The sequence below is a fragment of the Papilio polytes genome, unplaced genomic scaffold, assembly GCF_000836215.1.
Source record: "Papilio polytes unplaced genomic scaffold, Ppol_1.0 DF823399.1, whole genome shotgun sequence".
Taxonomy (NCBI): Eukaryota; Metazoa; Arthropoda; class Insecta; order Lepidoptera; family Papilionidae; genus Papilio; species Papilio polytes.
The window spans coordinates 623,831-642,461 of record NW_013525805.1 but is presented as its reverse complement, the minus strand read 5'-3'; the positions used below and the strand labels follow the sequence as shown (position 1 = coordinate 642,461).

General features: G+C 33.6%; 5 protein-coding genes across 7 annotated transcripts in view; 2 read left to right on the top strand and 3 right to left on the bottom strand.

Moving 5' to 3' along the window:
• Positions 1–2,180, bottom strand: part of LOC106104825 (ejaculatory bulb-specific protein 3-like) — a 10,076-nt gene extending 7,896 nt beyond the window's left edge. Inside the window, exons 1-2 of the mRNA XM_013285000.1 lie at positions 1,948–2,180; positions 993–1,161 (exon numbers count right to left, since the gene is read on the bottom strand). Of these exons, the coding sequence (XP_013140454.1) occupies positions 993–1,161; positions 1,948–1,953 (175 nt within the window). The 5' untranslated portion in view covers positions 1,954–2,180. The remainder of the gene's footprint in view (positions 1–992; positions 1,162–1,947) is intronic.
• Positions 2,181–2,956: 776 nt separating this feature from the next.
• Positions 2,957–5,207, top strand: LOC106104765. Its single transcript, XM_013284895.1, has 2 exons — positions 2,957–3,759; positions 3,981–5,207. The coding sequence occupies exons 1-2, from the start codon at positions 3,265–3,267 to the stop codon at positions 4,599–4,601; spliced, it is 1,116 nt and encodes a 371-aa protein (XP_013140349.1). The 5' UTR covers positions 2,957–3,264; the 3' UTR covers positions 4,602–5,207.
• A 4,600-nt stretch (positions 5,208–9,807) lies between these two features.
• LOC106104863 (protein pygopus-like) lies at positions 9,808–12,748 on the bottom strand. Of its 3 annotated transcripts, none has more exons than XM_013285051.1 (3): positions 12,475–12,748; positions 10,744–12,209; positions 9,808–10,212 (listed from the first exon to the last, which is right to left on the bottom strand). In XM_013285051.1, exons 2-3 carry the CDS (start codon positions 12,069–12,071, stop codon positions 10,092–10,094), a joined length of 1,449 nt encoding a protein of 482 aa, XP_013140505.1. In that variant the 5' UTR covers positions 12,072–12,209; positions 12,475–12,748; the 3' UTR covers positions 9,808–10,091. The 3 variants fall into 3 exon arrangements, with proteins under 3 accessions (XP_013140505.1, XP_013140506.1, XP_013140507.1); XM_013285052.1 differs by having other exon boundaries at positions 12,571–12,748; XM_013285053.1 differs by having other exon boundaries at positions 12,578–12,748.
• A 266-nt stretch (positions 12,749–13,014) lies between these two features.
• On the top strand, positions 13,015–15,583 carry LOC106104828 (39S ribosomal protein L2, mitochondrial). Its single transcript, XM_013285003.1, has 6 exons — positions 13,015–13,346; positions 13,426–13,538; positions 14,032–14,167; positions 14,482–14,562; positions 14,836–14,967; positions 15,329–15,583. Exons 1-6 carry the CDS (start codon positions 13,127–13,129, stop codon positions 15,532–15,534), a joined length of 888 nt encoding a protein of 295 aa, XP_013140457.1. The 5' UTR covers positions 13,015–13,126; the 3' UTR covers positions 15,535–15,583.
• A 162-nt stretch (positions 15,584–15,745) lies between these two features.
• LOC106104827 (ubiquitin-like modifier-activating enzyme ATG7) overlaps positions 15,746–18,631 on the bottom strand; it is a 6,914-nt gene continuing 4,028 nt past the window's right edge. The window contains exons 8-11 of the mRNA XM_013285002.1: positions 17,837–18,052; positions 17,299–17,414; positions 16,462–16,744; positions 15,746–15,979 (exon numbers count right to left, since the gene is read on the bottom strand). Coding sequence (XP_013140456.1) covers positions 15,929–15,979; positions 16,462–16,744; positions 17,299–17,414; positions 17,837–18,052 — 666 coding nt within the window. The 3' untranslated portion in view covers positions 15,746–15,928. The remainder of the gene's footprint in view (positions 15,980–16,461; positions 16,745–17,298; positions 17,415–17,836; positions 18,053–18,631) is intronic.

The following is an 18,631-nucleotide window of genomic DNA, read 5'->3' as shown; positions in this document are numbered from 1 at the left end:
AGCGTGAGTTGAGCCGTTTTTAATTAATTTTCGCTTAAAGTAATGTCTCACGATAGTTTAAACAATTTAAGGAAAATGAATTTTCTTATGTGATATGTTTTAACTTGAATTATTTGGTAATATTACTGTTGGTATAAAATAATTGTAAGAACAAGTTGTATGTTCATCTTTACGATTGAAAAAAGTTGCAGGTTCATGATATTTCGTCACAGGGGTCGCCAGGGAGCAAGGGCGGATCCAGCTTTGGCGCCAGGGAGGGGCCACATAGTCGAGGTTAAGCTTGACAAAATATGTAAATGAATTTTGTCAAGCTCTTGAACAACCAGCTCAGTGGGTCATGACATCCATGACCATGACCTCCCCCTGGATCCGCCGTTGCCAGGGACCGTAGCTACCTCCCGACTACAGTCGAATAATGATAGCTGAGAGTCCTAACCTTGATCATCGGCTGGCGACGCCCTTTTTTTCCTTTAGTAAGGCTCCTATGAATATAAGGAAGGGATACGTATAACAACGCACATCAAGTCCCTTTGGCTTCATACGGTTACAATGGAAAGAATATCCATAGTCTTAACCTTCAAAGTTACGCTGTATGACTATAACTAGCTATTTATGGGGCGTTATCGTCGCTTTGCGACAAAGCCCCCTAAAAAATAAATAAATAAAAAAAAAACTAGCTGTTCCCGTGTGGCTATATCCGCATAAAATTATTAAAATTTTATTTTATTGTCTAAATTTGTCAAATTCTCAATTGCGAATTTTAAAATTACTGTTATCATAATAACCTAACTTAATGTAGGCAGCTTGTAGTTTATGGTCTCTTTCCCACAGGAAAATTATTTTCGAATTTATTTGCCCCCATAAGTTTAATAGCGTGTCGTAAGTATAGGGCTTTTTATTAAAGAAAGAATTGTATAAAAATATGCTGTGATTGCTGGCATCCTACGCCACAAAGTAATGTGTGTTTAGAAGTATAGATATAGATTACTTACTTCTAAGTCTCACACCAACGGGGTCGCATGGCCCCTCCCCCAGCGCGCATTTCAAATGTCTCTGCATAGTATTTCTGTCAGCTAGCGTCTGTTCTAATTGTGCATCTGTCATTGATGGAGCTCCATGCACCAAGGCGAGACATGTCAAAAGACAAAATGGCACAATAAACTGGAATTAAAAAGATAATGTTCGTTAGTGGGATACCCTAAACAAAATCGAACCACCTACTACTAAATTATGAAAAAACAAAATCTGTAGTGTTTCTTCTAAGTTTACTAATCGTGCCTAAGATATACATTATTGTGATTCCAAGAAGTTTATCTCTTACCAGATATTTGTTTACTAATTTCTCATTTTCTTAGTCAGTGATGTATTTTAAAGAAATGTGAATAATTTTATTTCGAAATACATGTTTTCTTGTATGAGTTCGTCTGTTGATTTTTACGTTTAAATTGCAACTCACCTTATACGTAAATCTATGCTAATGTTATAAAGAGGAAAAATCTGTATTTTTGTATGTATTTACATAACTCAAAAACTACTGATTTATTGATTTCAAAAATTCATCGTTAGAAAGATAATTTATCTGTGAGAAACTAGACATTTTATTAATTTTTAATTTCACGCGGACGAAGTATACGAGCTAACAGCTAACAGTAAATAAAAAGTCAAATTTACCTTTTTTATAACTGAGGGTAGATTAAAAAATAGACGAATTAATTATTGTTTTCGTAATAACTAGCAAAACATTTAAATAAAACAATAAAAAGTTAAGACAAAAAAAAAACAATATTTGAATGAACGTTTAATCCTCAATTAGTGATGTCATAAATCTTCATACATTCTTAGCAAATTCGTAGTAGCGTCAACGATATGAATGATAAGATTCGTTGAATTTATTCATTTATTTAATTTAAAAACTACTATCAAATAATAAAAATGTAATTGAATTACCTTCATTGTGGCAGCCTGGAGCGTAATTTTAATATAGTAAGCGCTGGTTTTCGGGCACTAAAGTGTAAATGTCATTTGACAATTCGGCAACGAGACTGGACGAGTAGGGAGCGACTGGCCGTGGCCCAATCATCGCATTAACAACACCGGGAACAATCAACACTCCCTCTCTGAGATCATTAAGCCTTAAATAGTCCTAACCTCTAACGACACGTTATAATGACCAATTTCGAATGACTTTCTTTTAAATACAATAACGAGGTTACGCATTCTTACATTAATATTTTTCTTAGAATTTCTCGCCATTTAATCGAGTGAATTAACTATGGCTGTTTAATGATAAGATTTGTCCTTTATTAAGAGATTTTTCAGGAAGTCTAAACACTTTTGTTAGTGACTTTGACCTTGACCTGTATTAATTGACCTTATTCATTTTAACCCTTGCAGCAAAATTATTTAGGGCACCTAACAAACTCAACTAAAGTTTCCGTCGTAGGTCTTGAATTAATCGTGTTAGGGATTGGTATGCTTCTTTAGTATAGTGACGTTAAAAGTAATGGGCATTATCAATTCATGACAAAATGCAGGGTCCCTAAAATATAATTAAAGATGTAGGCTGAGGAGCAACTGGAATAACTAGAATAGTGGTTGCTATTTTTTTTTATAATGTAGACTAATTCAAAAGATATCCGATAATTTCTACTTTAACCATTGGGTTTGGTATTGACCAGTAAATGATTTTTAAGAAATCTTGATCCTTTAAAACCTGCTATGTTGTTACAATAGCTAAGAATGTAACAATTTTTTATCTGTCGACTTAGATTAGAATGGAGATAAACAAAAAAATAATATTGTAGTATACGACCGCCTTTACCTAGCAAAATAGTTACAAGTTTTTTTTATTAATTAGTTTGAAATTAAGGTGAGATTAAAGATCTCTCGGATTAATAACATAGCCAGGCATAGACAATGTAACTTAAGAAAGAACAATTGACGACCTCCACAGACTATAAAATATTTTACTGAGAAAAATTGTAAGTTACACCACTGCAAAGTTACACTTAAGTAACATAAAGAAACAATTCTTGTGTTTTCTTCATTATGTATTTATTGAATACTAAACGAAAATAATGTTATAACCAGCAAAATACATAGAATAAACTGGATATTCTGATATATTACACCATCGTTCAGGAGTGTATATTGCTTGTTTTTAATTAAGCACTTGTCAAATGAATCATATGTTTGGAGTAATTAACTATGTCAATGTTTGTATACTAATGACAGTTTCAAAAAGTGAATTTTAGTTCTTAAAATATGAATATTCCAACAAGTGCTGGAAAGTCTCCGTGTAAGCGACAGGAAAATGGCGACCAAACAATGGAATCTGAACGCCCACTTAAAAAGGCTCGTTTTGCGTGGCAAGTTAAAGGAAAATATCATTTGAGAAACGAGACTTCCGAGAATATTACAAGATCCGATGATTTGGTGCAAGCCGGTACATCGTCGAGTAATGTTTCAGCAGATCTAGTTGGGAATACTGAACAGAATTTAGAAATCCTCGGGGATTACTTGTTGAAGCAGGACTTTAATACATTAGATTCTGTTATAACAGACAACGATAAAAGTTTACCGAACACGAACACATCCAACAAGCTGGAGTATCCTATATACGTAAGTTCTTACAGTCGAGGGTCCAGCAGTAGTTCTAGGAATGCAAGTGATAAAACATATTCAGCTTTACCAATGTCAATGATTTTGTCACAGAGCTACACAGAAGATCAGTGCATAGCAAGATGGCAAGCAAGACAGGTATGTAAATAGTTTATTTTAAAAGTAAAAGAAGCTCCAATGATTATTTTACTAGTGCATGTAACCAATACTGCAGCTATTAATATTAATTTATGATTAAAATAGCTACAAGTGCAATATCCAAGATATATTTTGTAATATTAAACAAAGTTCCTATTTTAATTTATTCTCCTAAATACATGGTTGTTAAAGTATTCATTTGTTATTTATCAATTTTTCAGATGGCCAAAGGTTTTGTGGACAATACAATCAACCGTGTCTTAGATTCTTGGCTTGTAGCACCATTGCAAGCTGAGATGGACAATAACAGATTCCTTGCGTTGGATGTCGCTGAATTCATAAATAATTTACCAGGTGACAATACAGTTGAAAATGAGGGTATTTTAATGGCAATATCGGCTCATGGACTACAAAACACTTCAACATCTAGTGGTTCAAAAAACAGTGAATCGGATCAAAGTGAAATGTTGAACCAGAAGAGTGAATGTATGACCCCACCAAGTAGTCCGATACCATCAGATGATAACATTACACATGAAACCTTCACTACAGATGACCAAATAGATAGTAACTCAAGTAACTTAGACATGACATGGTCTTACTCAGATGAAACAATGAGAAAAAATGTCAATAATCTAACTCAATTAGCGTTACTCCCAGATGCAAGTTCACAGTACCAGTATTTTAATGAGACTGAAAATCTCCAAGCTGCCAACATAGATTATCATAATATTAGGTCCAATGATAGTGATTTTGACAACCAACTAGACTTCTTAGATGCGGCCGTGTCATTCGCAATACAAAATAAAGGCTTAACATCATATGGAACTGATTATGGTTAGATATGGCATTTTACATTCCTTATATTTAGTTAAAAATAGCACAAAATAGCAAATAGGCAAAGGTAGGGGACAGAAAAAATGTACAGAATTAATTTTAGCCGAGATAAGTATACAAGAAAGGGATATAAAGTAACAGAAAAGTTAAGTCTGTGATTACTAACTTATTTTTAATGGCTTAATACATAAAATTTATAGCTTTTGAAACAATATGTACTATAAACTCGTATACCTAAATTGTATTATAGAAATGACTAGTGCTTTAGATAAAATTTAGGTCTAATGCTGGATACTGAAACAAACACTAAATACTTTGCTTTGTAAGTGCAGCTTTAATTGTGATAGTCAGAATTAAAATGGATTTTGGAGAATAAGCATGCTCATATTTATGTTTCAGTATACGGCCATAAGTGGAATATAGAACATTACCATAAAATTATGTTAGTAATGAATTAGGCATGGTACTTTAATACTGCAAATAATAATGCTGTAATTCATGTAGTTATTCAACACTTATGGTTTCCATAGATTGAATAGGGCCTTATACAATTTTTATTATTTTACTAGCCTAAGAAATGAAATAATTTAGGTTTTATAATATTTGCCTTGAAAAAGAAATATGTTACCAACAGCAGTCATGCAACAGTATTTAAATATTTTTGGTTTTTATTAGTTTCATATATAAAACAGTACATTAATAATGTTTTTTTTTTTACTTTTGTAAACTGCAATGTTGTTTAAGGTTTTTATAAATGAATGTTTTATATTTCTTTGTTGATAGTCTTAATTTCATCTCAATGGAGGTAATGATCAACAGTATTTTAATATTAGGATAAAAAAGTATATTTTTAAAATATTAAAACACAAGACATTTTATTTAACTAATTAAAAAATAGCTGAACTTAAGTTTATTTACTTTGGTGGCACCGAATAGTTTCTTGACTTAAGGAACTCAGACTTTTTTAATTAGTTTAAAAGCATAGTTGTTTTTATTGAATAGATATTAAGTATATTGGAATATTGTAGTAAGAAACCTTCCTATTTTAACAATTGACACTGCAGCTGTTATTTTATCTCATGTAATTATTAAATGCCGCATAAGGATGTTAAAAATGTGATATTACGATGAAATTATCTCAAAAGAATAACTAAATTTAGATGAAAAAAGTACAAAATTTTTTACATTATGCCCATATCAAAACGACTGAGTGTTTTTGTTTAACAATTTTTGCTACTTTTTATGTAGTTCGTCTAGGAATAATATTATGTGTTATTGTGCAATTTGTAAGTGATCTATGTATTTTAAATGCTATTCCATTGTAGTAGAAGTGTAAATTGTATGCCATTATGACGTTACAGTCAATAAAACGATACTCTATTCAGTGAACATTCATTTTACAGAAACCATACATTGATGTACAGTTGGGTACGCTCGCGGTATCGCAGTTACAGATTTGTTTCCATAAACCTTAAACTAAGCAGCTAATTTATGTGTCATTCCTCACAGTCTAAAATGCGAAGGTCTGGGCCTACGCTAATCTGGTTTCCTGATAAAATTCTGTTTTATAAAACGTTACCAAATACGTATCAGGGTTGCCTAATCCTAACATAGTGGTTAATTTTTCGAGACAAAATTATCGAGTTTCTTGATGAAATTATACTCAAAATGTAGACACTAATGTGCCCAATACAATTTGGATAGGATAAACAGTGAATAAAGGTTAGAAATAAAATGTCTCAATAACAATTTTATTATTGCTTGTTATTCACATTAGGTAATACAAAATAAACTATGCACAAATTTAAGACCACACCGATGTCATTTCATTTCATGTTTTTAACAATTTGCAAGACAAATGTAGTTGTAACAAAGTTAAATAATGCTCAGTCGACGTCGATATATTGATTGTGATGAAACTTGACACTCCAATTCGGCTATAATTACAACAATGGCCGCATGATCTCCTTCAATTGCATGCGTACTGTACAATTATGTTTCATTTATATGTAGCTCCATTATAAATATATTTACACAATATTAATTATATTTCTCTCGTCAGCTAATTTAATAAGATAATTTGATTCTGCACATTGGTGCTGAAATACAAAAAAAGTATTTCTTATTGCCTTAAATAATTTTAAGAGTATGCATTTATCAAATTCATATTCACACAAGTACTTTTTTTAAGTTGACAAAAAAAATGTATTGACTTTAAAATGACAAAAAAACAAATTATCAATACATTCGGTAAAAAAGGTGTTCAAAATCGTAAATAAAAAGAAATAGATTAGGCACTAGTTAATTCATTTTACATTCATAGTTATAAAATTATATAATCATTACAATTTAAAACAAACACATTTAAAAATGACACAAAAACTTTTTTTAAGAATAGATTTACACTGGTCTTATGAATGGGACGGGAAACATTTTCTCAAATATTCGGTGACAATATGGGAATAGACAAATTTTAACCATAAACTGTCCGTTATATAATATTGTGCAACATTTAATATTTGTTCATATCTACACGTAATTACAACGCTGACTTAATATAGACCTATTATTCTTATTGCTAATCTTACAGGCACTTTATACTGCTATTTATAAAATCTCAATATAGAAATAGTGTCTACAAGATATCAAACACATTAAAACAACCGTTAGATCGCACGGTCAAAAACATTGACGTACAAAAACACGTATTTTTTGGCGTGAGTGAGATAAAGCCAGATGACATTTTCGGTAGGTAGTTTGAACAATGGTCCAACATATTCTTTCTATAGACAGAGAAAATTTAGCTTTAGCTCAAGACTTAGGGTAGACTCCGAGCACCTTATTTAGGGCGTATAATGAGCTGATGATTAGGACTTAGATGCCCATTCTGGATTTGTAGAAAATGAAATATGTTAAGATGTCACTCTACGCAATCATTTATTATGAATTTAGGCTAAAATCTTATAACAGGGCAGTGTTTATCTTGATGTAACTTTGGAAATTAAAATCATCAAAATGTTCATCAATGAAATTTAAAAGCCTCTAACAATGTGATATTTGTGTTTTTCTTGTGTGACTACAACCAAAACACACATTTATGTTAACTTCGCAAGATGTCACAACCGTAATGTACCAATGTCTTAAGACAATTTTACCGTGAATTTCCAAGCAAAATTACTATTTTCTCTATTATTTAGATACAATAGAGACAGCTGAGTTTCTATAGAAATGTTAAGGCAGTGAAAATTCACGGATATTAAACAAGGTAAATTGAAGAATAATTTATGTTTTCAATTACCAAATAACAACAATGTTATTGGGTGAATAATAAAATTATTTTGCGCGTTCAGAAAATGCAGAAGTTGCCTACCGATATCTGTCACGATAGAGAAAAAATATTGTTTTTTTTTATATTTACGATTGCTTTTGTTCTGATTCGGATGTAAATATTTAAAACGATAGTTATCATTACAACAAGTCTCAATTATTCTAAGATCTATACGAATATTTACAATTAAGCCTATACACGTTTATGTTAGAAAAATTGACAAACACCGTTACACTCTTATAGTTAGCAAAGCGTATGGATTCGTTCTTATTTACATTTAACCGATAACACTTTCATTAGACGCAAACTGGGGCACCAAAACATAAGTACATTATAACTGATTATAGCGAACGATCTCACGACGTATCGCAAACATTTTATCAGATAATTTGAGCAAATTTCACGAAGATTTTGTGCACATAAATCGGTTAGTCAATATTTAATTTATTTTAATTGAATAGATAAAGCAACCCATGATTTTTGTGCTTATTTGATCCTGAACATACATTGCATTAGTTTAGTAAATCTGCTGTTTTTTATCTTTTTTGATAGGTAGGTACTACACTCGTTTGTTTAAAAGATTTTGTTCTTGGTTTAACAGAGTATATGGACAATCGGGCGTGTTCCACCTTTAAAGCCACAATTGTTTCAACATTCTATACACTTTTAAATGTGCCGTACTAAAAAATGTGAGTCTGAGGTTATGTTTTTTTTATATTCCCGTCGTTTATACAACTCTTTCCTACTTAATTGTAAACAGATGCGGAATTTGACGCGCTGCAAGAAACAAGGTAATTTTTCTGAAGTGGAACACTGCGAATGTCCTCGACTGTACTTCGCTTCGTGACTATTAAATTAATTCTCAATCTATTTCAGTGCAATGAACTTTTATCTCTATTTTTAGTTCATTTACTTTTAACTATAATACATCGATATATTCAAGAAGTAAACATTTTCCTGACAGAATATATTGATAAGGACTTTTTTCGAAATTACAAATTATAAGATACAATTCATAATTTTTGCTTAAATATGTGCACAATATCTTCGTATTTGCATTTAATTCATTTAAAATTCAAATGATAATCACATTATTTTTGTCCTTAAGATAAAAAAAAATTAAATACATAAACTAATTTATCGTCATTTCATACTTAAATTATGATCATTCTCAAAATATTGTATGAATTTTAATTGAAAAAAACCTACATTTTTGTAAATTAATCAATAAATTTACATTTTTCATATTTTTACCTTAAGGCGGAAATTTTAAGACTTACAGATATTTACAGTATGCACAAATAAAAGATAAAGCAACACACAACATGCTAAAAATAGAAAAAGCTACATTATATATTGCTTTGTTTCGTTGCTAATATTTTCATCTTACGGAAATACCATAAAAATTGCTTCAACAGATATGTATGACACAAAAACACGACAGAAAAAAAACAAAAATCGGCACGAAAATAAAAAAATACATGGGCATTACATTGTCAAATACTTTAAAATCTCTTTGCATTAGACTTCTAAAAAAGTCTGTGTTTTTTTCAACTAGCAACACTAGACAGTTTATTAAACAAATGTCAACCTTAATCTAATGGCATAAGGTTATACTTCACTTGGCATAACTTACGATTCAATTGATTAATAATAAATAAATAATGAAAATAAAAGTAACAGACTAGTTTTTAAAGACTGTCTGCATATTGTTTCATTCAATATTTTAATCGAAAACCATATTAATTGAATGTTACCAGAAATAAGTAACTGATCATCCAACAACACAAAGAGGCACTTTCTACCACATTTTTGGAAGACAATTGCTGTCTCACTCACACATTAGAGCGGGGATTACCTTTATCTTCCTTAAGCTGTTACTATTTTAAACTTATTACATTAAATCATGCTTGAAATTGTTGTGTATAATTCAGTAGTGTCATCTCAAGTGAAAATCAAAGCAAGCATTACCCCTTATCCGCACTGTGAGTGAAAAACAGTAACCTCTTATGTGACAATCATCAGATACAGACAAAAGCACTAAACGAATATCGAAAATAATTCCGTAAAAGTAATTTGTCAAAAAGTAAAAATAGTCCCTTGTGATGATGTGAGCACTTGCTCATATAAGTGGCAGGAACGCTAGTGGGTTCAAGTTGGCAAATCGCTATGGCTTAAATTTTACCAACGGTATGTTTTTTGAATGCAGGCACTTGTCACATACCCACTCCGCGTACACTTCTGCTGTTAACAGCTGGAACGCTGGCTCCGTTAAGCCCGTACAACCTCTGGAAATGATAATAGTATTCATAAGAGTCAAATCTGCACTGTTTGTACTGTTTTTATACTTTTTAACAATATCCAGTTTGGCTAGCATTGATAGATTAAACATGTAGAATGCAATACTCGCAGAAGGTTTAGAGCAGAGGTGGCAAATTATTAGAATGCAACACAATATTTCGGGATTACAAAATTGATTATGCACTATATAATAAATATTAAGTAACAACATAAGGTGTGATGGACATCTATGAGAGGATTAATCATTTGTTTAGAAAGATGGAACATTGACCGAAAGGTTCACCACCTCTGGGCTAGAGGTTCCTATTTCTAAGATATTTTAATTTTGATTATTAGATTTTTAACGTTCTAAACTAAAGTATTTATTATATCAATAGCGTGTCATCATACTATTTACCTCTATAGAGAATAGTAATTAAAAAAATATTTAATACTAATTGAAGAAGGGTCTTCCACATTTTAGAAATATTTCTTTATTTAGTGGTCTCATATAAGAAAGAAAATATAAGACGTCTCACCTGTGAAACCAAAAGTTGCATCCTGATTCACATAATATTGCTTGATCGTTATCATGCACCTCTTTATGACAAACTCCACATGGATATATTGGTGGTGCATTTGGGTTCTGAGGGTTAAACACCATTGGTTGGTCAGGGGGATATACTTTTCCTGCACTCACTGGCATAGGTTTCGGTCCAAACATACCCATATTTTGGCCCATAGGTCCTACACCTTGCCCTCCAGGACCACCCATAGACATCCCACTCATACCACCTAAAGGTCCACAATTGCCCATATTACCTGGACCCGGACCCATACCCATAGATCCACTATTTCCCATATTCATTGGGCCTCCATGACCCATGTGGCTATTAGAATATGGAGGGCCGGGACCCATTGATGTCATGGGTCCATTGTTACCCATCGGTCCACCTCCCATTCCAGACCCCATTGGACTGCCATGTCTCATAGGACCACAGTGTGTGGGTCCCATTCCTCCAGATTGCATTGGACTTGGTGACATTATAGAATTGGTAGGTCCCATGGAACCATTTGAGCAGTTAGGTCCCATTGGGCCATTCATTCTTGCAACATTCATACCAGGCCCTCCCCCGCCCATTGGTCCATTCATTGACCCAGCACCAAGTGGACTATGCATTGGTGGTCCCATAGGGCTGTTACCCATGTGACTGCCGGCCATAGAACCCATATTCATAGGGCTTCCCATTGGACCTGATGACATAGGAGAACCCATTGGCATAGAATTCATAGGACTCATTGGACTTCCCATTGATCTTGATGGTCCCATACCTGGGCCCATGCTATGATTGCTCATTCCCATATTTGGCCCTCCCATAGGAGACATACCACCCATATGCCCCATAGGGCTCATATTACCCATAGGACTAATTCCTCCTCTAGGAGGCATCTGCTGGTTCATAGGGCTCATGTTATGTGGAAGGGGACTCATGTGTCTCATAGGAGGACCACCCATATTGTGCATGGGACCCATCATACCCATTGGTCCATTTTGGCTCATCATAGGACCATTTTGACTCATCATTGGGCCATTGTGTGAGACTGTTGATGGGGAGTCGTCAAAAGGATTTGATGCCACAATAGTATCCCCATATCCAGTTAGTGGTGGTGGTAATAAGTCTTGGGCGGTAGGTGGTGGTTGAGGAGTTAGAGCATTATTTGCATTTGATGTTTTTCTCCTCTTTTTCGGATTGCTTGGTGCTGGAGCTGGTGGGGTAGGGGTGTCCATAGGTGGCTTGAAATCCGAAGGCCCCAGTCCTGGCCCTGACATCCTGTAAGATGGCATTCCTGCCAGATTGTGACTCATTTTGACTTTATTCTGAATCGCGTCTTTCAACCATCATTACAAATATATCGTATTATTTAAAAAAAATATCCACTTGTAAGGCACCTCATTGTTTCGGGAAAGCGTAAATACGTGCCGGAAGACTGGTTGTGTCTATACCTGTAACAAAAATATTGCTGTATTTAATGCATTTGTACAATTAATTACCACATTTGGAGCACAGCACATTTGCACAATTGGAGTTTAGGACTCTGTTATTGCAAATAAAACAAAATGGTAAAAATTTCAAATGTTATTTGAAGAAACAGTAATGTGTAATATATGTTGTAATAAAAACTGGGAAACGGCATATTTTGTAGCTAAAGAACACAATTATTACACCGTGTATTGTAATTGACAGGCATAGTATTTAAATATAGCTTACAGCATTATCAATTCAGGATCAGAATAAGTGATTATTTTTTGTCCTCGTCCAGACCCCAAGGCGTGCAGCATATGACAAATACCAAAAGTAAATCACCTCTCACATTAAGTTTTCGTCATCCGTTTAAGGTCCATTGATGTATTTCTGTATTACTATACATGAAGACCACTTATAACGTGAAATATCAACATATTTCAAGCATTTTTATTTACGACTCACGATAGTCCAAACAACACACGCCACTTCACGATGTATTTTTAGCAGAAAACTACCGCTAGGGGTCGCCGGTTGTCATTTAAAAAAAAGTTTGAGGCAACGATAACACCAATTTCTGCCAACTATTAATAATTACATCAATGTTATTACTTAAACAGCTACAGTTTTAGTATTTAAATATCTAATGTTACTAGAACATTTTAAATAAAGATTTTATTAAATTAATTTAGTGAATGGCCTACACCGATTTTTTAAGTTAATCCTAGCAATAATAATTATGACCATAGATTCAGACAATACCAAAGAGAGCAATTACAAAAAAAATACTCATTTGACATTTGCATAACTTATAGCAAATTATAGGTTAGGATTTTGATAAATAATTTCAATATTATTAAAATACGAAAAATAAATGTATGAATTGTAAAGAAAAACAATGGCACTAAATAGGCTATTTACAGGCTTAACGCTCACGTCCACCTCAATAGCAAGAAGAACAATACAAACATCTTGTTATAATTTTGCAAGTAGACCTAATGTCGAAAAACCAAAACCTGGTTTTGGTAAGAGTTACAGAAGAATAGTTCATTTTCCTGAGGAATATACTGTTAAACCTTTAAATGTTACAAATCTAGCAGGAAGAGATCCAGTGACAGGTATTTTTATATGCTTTATTTATTTGAAATACATACAAAACAAATATCTTTTTTTTAATCTTCTAATGCCTTGTTTCAGGAAGAGTAGTTGCAAAAGGTATAGGAGGAGGTATAAAACATAAATATCATTGGATAGATTGGTACAGAAAGGGGCCTACTGAGGGACCGCCACTGGAAGAGAAAGTCATACAAGTAAACAACTTAAATTACCCTTTACTAGGATTTTAACATAATTTTTTTAAATACTTAATAGTAAGTTTAAACGGTGTGAATAAAACCTATGTAACTTCATGTTACAAACTTTATATACAGTGCTTAAAATATTGTTTTAAGAGATTTATCCCCTATTGCATGATATAACAAAAAAAACTATAGTCCTTACCATAAAAGCCTAGGCAGTGTTTCAAATACATCTTAAATATGTCAACCCCTTTCTACCATGACCTCTGCTTTGTCAAAACAAGCCCTGAGTGAATTTTTGACAAATGATGTCTATTGAAACATTATTATGTGTCGGCTTGTGAAATATGATCTTGATAAATAATAAAGTACACAGTAAGCGAATGCAGTACCAACATAATGATATCAATCAGCGGTGGTCACAGTTAAAAACAATGTTTAACTTAGTGTCTAACAATCTTCGTAGGGATGTAATAGTTCAAGTCAGCACAAAGTTAACTTTCAGGTAATTGAAGATGGATGCAGAACTGCCCATATAGCTCTAGTAGCGGTTGGAGATAAGCTCAAATACATCCTTGCTACAGAGAAGATGAAGGCAGGTGATATTATAAAGACTTCATGTCATCTACCAAGAATACCAGGTAAGGTGCCCACATTGGACAAAGGAGCACGGAGCTCTACAAATTACAGTCTCACATAAGCCTATTTACTCCGAGGCTAGTAAAAAACTGTAGTAATATATGCTAGGGTGTATTTTTAAAACAATACTTTGCATAGGCTTATCATATACAATCTTGACCAGAGTAACAATTAATACTTATATTGAAAAGTGTGATACATTTTCTCACATATGGTGTTGTCCATAACCAATTTGCAGTGGCCGGAGTTAAATACTATTTAACTGTTTTTGGGGTAGTAAAGAATGTTTTTTGATTTATTTAATGTTTTGTTACAGTTAAAGCTAATGATGGTGATGCATATCCACTTGGGGCGTTGCCAACTGGCACTCAAGTGCATTGCATTGAAAAGGAACCAGGTATTTCTGCGTGCTTGTTATAATAGAGCATTATAGACAGATTCGGAGCAAAGTTTGTTTAGCTTGCTATTCATAGAAACTTTTTAAGATTACAACTTCTTTGGCTATTATAGGCCTCCTTGAAACGGGAGCTTTAGAGCAACTTAAAAAGATATAGAGGCTCCCTTAATAGATTTAAAGTCAACAATCGTATAATTTAAAGAGAAATTTACTGTAGATATGTATACTTGTGTAAGAAAATGTCAGAATATTCATATATTTTTATGTTTCCAGGTATGGGAGGTCTATATATCCATGCAGCAGGAACATTTGGAACTATATTGAGAAAGCAAGATGACCGTATCATTGTTCAGATGCCATCCAAGAGATTGTTCAGTTTTGATCAAAATTGTATGGCTGTTGTTGGTGAGCAAAATTGTTACAAAAATTATAAGATCTCTTAAAGTAGATGTAATTTGTACATATTTATGTCTTACTTCTAATCCTTGAGTCTCCACATAGTCAGTTATTGTTATCTTTTGCCTGCGACTTTGTATGCTCAGAATTAAAAATAAACTTCATAAGCATCCTATTTGTATGATTATACACATGAACCAAATTTTATCAAGATCTGTTTAGCTATTTTAGATACATGTAGTGAATCGAAGCGTTCCTTATGTTAGTTATGTTTTGTGCAATTTGTATTTCTTTTATTATTACTGCATACAATTATTTTTAATAAGTATAAAATTTCGTCAGTGTCTAAACTATAATCGTAAAATTCCAGGACGTTTATCAAACGTGGACCATGGTGATACGCCAATAGGCTCCCCGCAAAGGAACAGATGGCTGGGCAACCGTCCCCGCTCTGGTCTATGGAAGAGGAAAGACGGTCGACATGGAAGGAAAATAAAACCACCCAAACCAATTAAAGAGATTGCTTTGTCAAATAAGAAGCAATTGCCAGCAATAACACTTAGAATGCGCCCTTAAAATATTATATCAAATGTAGTGTTCGAATACATTTTTTTTTTTTACTTTACTGACAGGGAAAATTAATTTATTTTATTACATCAACTTAAATAATATAGCAGATGTAAGAAAAAATTATTTCAAATACAACTTTACACATATCACAGGAACAAAGTTAACATACATTCAAAATACATTTTTATATTTATAATGCGCTACACAAACACATATACCTTTAGTTATGTTTTTTATTTATATTTCAAACTTTTTTCGATTATATAGCAACAAGTATGGAAAGCTTAGATACCTAAATCAGAAATGCTCTAAACTTCACCTTAGGCTTTTTCTCAGTTATTTAGTTCCTTTAATAGCTGCGTCATAAATGCAATGAAAGGCTTTATTAAATATGTTGAGATCATTCGATTTCGATATTTTCTTGGTCCTCATCGTCAGAAATTGCCAGCATCTAGAAAAAAATATAAACAATGAAGTTATACCTTTGCTAGAGTTGAGAGTGCTTATTTACTTCATATATATGTTTTTTTATAATATAAGGTGGCAAACGAGCAAGCGACCACCTGAATTCACCGAAATGGAAAGCGACCGCTGTCTACCCTTCATTGACGGAAGAGACGCACATAAAGGACCTTTCCCCTCCCTATGCGTCCCCTACACCGTCGAATCCACTTTCCTCTTAAGAAAGGGAAAGGGACAATTTAGGCCTCAGGCACTACACTCATCAGACGAAACGCAGAATTGCTTCCACTTCACGCCTGTTTTCTGTATGGTCGTGGTATTACACCGGGCGAGCCGGCTCTGCAGTGCAAAAATGTTAAAGCGGGCTCTACCACTGTTAATGCATAAAATTATAAATGTTATATAAAAATTTAAATAGTATGGTTAAAATATCTCAAAATGGAACTAGCAATTAGTTTAAAAAAAACTTACATCACTCATTTCAGCACTTAAATGGAGTTCTTCCAATCCGGTGATCCTTTCCAAGTATTTCCCGCTTTCGAATACTTTTAATAAAAATTCCATTCCTTTATGTTTGTAAGCGTTAAGTACTGTATGTGAGCACGCGATGCATTGCTGGAACTTGAGGCAGGTTGGCAACACACTCTGATATGAATACAAGAAGCCACGGATAGAATGTGGCACCGAGCCCAATATACCATCGACAGAATCTATTTCTTTACCATCTGTGTTATATGCAGCTGGTGCTTCGGCACTGAAAAAAAAATCTTTATTAATATTATAAATGTGAAAGTTTAGATAGATGGATGTTTTTAGAATTTGCAGCCTAAACTGCTGAATGGATCTTGAAGGAATTTGACATAGATGTAGTGGATAGTCTGGAAGAATACAGGCTGCTTTTCTTTTCAATTCCACGCGGACGGAGTCGCGGGCGAAAGCTAGTTAATAATAGTTCTAAAACTTCTAAAAGACATTATTACAGTTCCTTAGGGTCCATTGACACTAAACGAAGCGTGTGGTAAAGCAAATTTTAAGCGCAAATAAAAGTGACCTTTATGGTATTAAAAAAAAGGTTTAATTTTACTTCATATCTCACTTTTGCTATTATTTGCTAAGTAAAATAAATTAAATCTTATTCCAATTTAAATCTTACATTTATTTGCGATTAGAAAATTGCTCTGCTCACCGTTCTTGTCTATCTAAATAAAAACCTAGTGGGTGTTTAAGAGTCTTCCAATGTGGATTTTCAATGAAATTGAACAAAAATAATACATTAAACTATTGTATTGTCTTGAAATAGCCACTAACCCTAGAGGATGTTGCAACAGAGCTGCCAGCATCTCTACAGCGAGTGCGCCGGCGACGGCAGCCGCGCCCGGCCGCGACACCGTGCACTGCTGGTCCAGGGTGCGCTCGGAGAACGTCTGCACAACCACTTATCTTACTAATCATGCTAATATTATAAATTTGGCATATATTTAGAATATAAAAAAGTCATATTGATAATTTTATATATATCTATAGTAATAAACGTAAACACAGACTTTGTTATGTATGATATCAGTAATCACATTATATTTTTAAATAACTTTTTTTTAAAAGCCTAGCACTAATTAACGCTATTAAACTTAGGGTTTAAATAAATTGGAAAACTCCGTAATGCGGGAGAGGAAAAAAAACTACAAGCTAATAGCAGCAAAGAAGCAAGATTGCCGTGGTAACAGCAATTGTACATGCGAATTTTGACATTTATACCAATGTAAACAATTAAATAGTGTTTTTATAATTTCCATCAGATGAAGCCGCACAGGAACAGCTAGTCATAAATAAAAATAGTATATCTTACGTTGCCTGGTGCGGTGACGTCATTGCAGAAGTAACAACCGAGTCGACTGCCGGGCACGGTGGCTGCGCGCACGCCTGTGTCTCCCACTGAACTGTGCCCCACGTCGTGTCCCACATCGTGCTCTACGTCGTGTCCCTCCCCGTGCCCCACATCGTGCCCCACACCGTGCCGCATCACTAGATAACTATCAAACCCTAGCGCTGCGTTTATCACTATCTGTAAATATAAAGACTGGGTAGTTTTGTTGGTTGGTATTATGTGTATTATACCTGGTTCACACTAGGCCAGTTGCACAGTACACAATTACTGGACTGGCGTTAAATTATTTAAAACTCTAACTGGCGCCAGTGACATACAATCTGGAGTGCGCTACTGGCAAACTGTACTGACCAAGTGTGAATCAGGAATTAAATTTCCAAATATTTTGACAGTTCAGAACGCACAAATCCCGAGTAAGTATCAGAGGTAACGGTATGTGGAAAACACTGCTCAACACGGAAATGAGCTTGATTTGTAAAAAAAAATGAATCAGCCATCGGAAAACTAACAAAAATAGCTAATAGAGTAATGTTTTTCGCGTGTATGTATAAAAGTTGTAACCTCCTAAACGATTGAACCATTTTTTACATATCAGTTTCTTCCCTGGAATGTCATCATACTATCATATTCATCATCATCATCATCATCATCTCCTTATCCTACTCCCGTAGGGTCGACGCGTGTTAATATTATATATAATACTATCATATTAATATTATAAATGTGAAAGTTTAGATGGATATTTGTTAGTGTTTG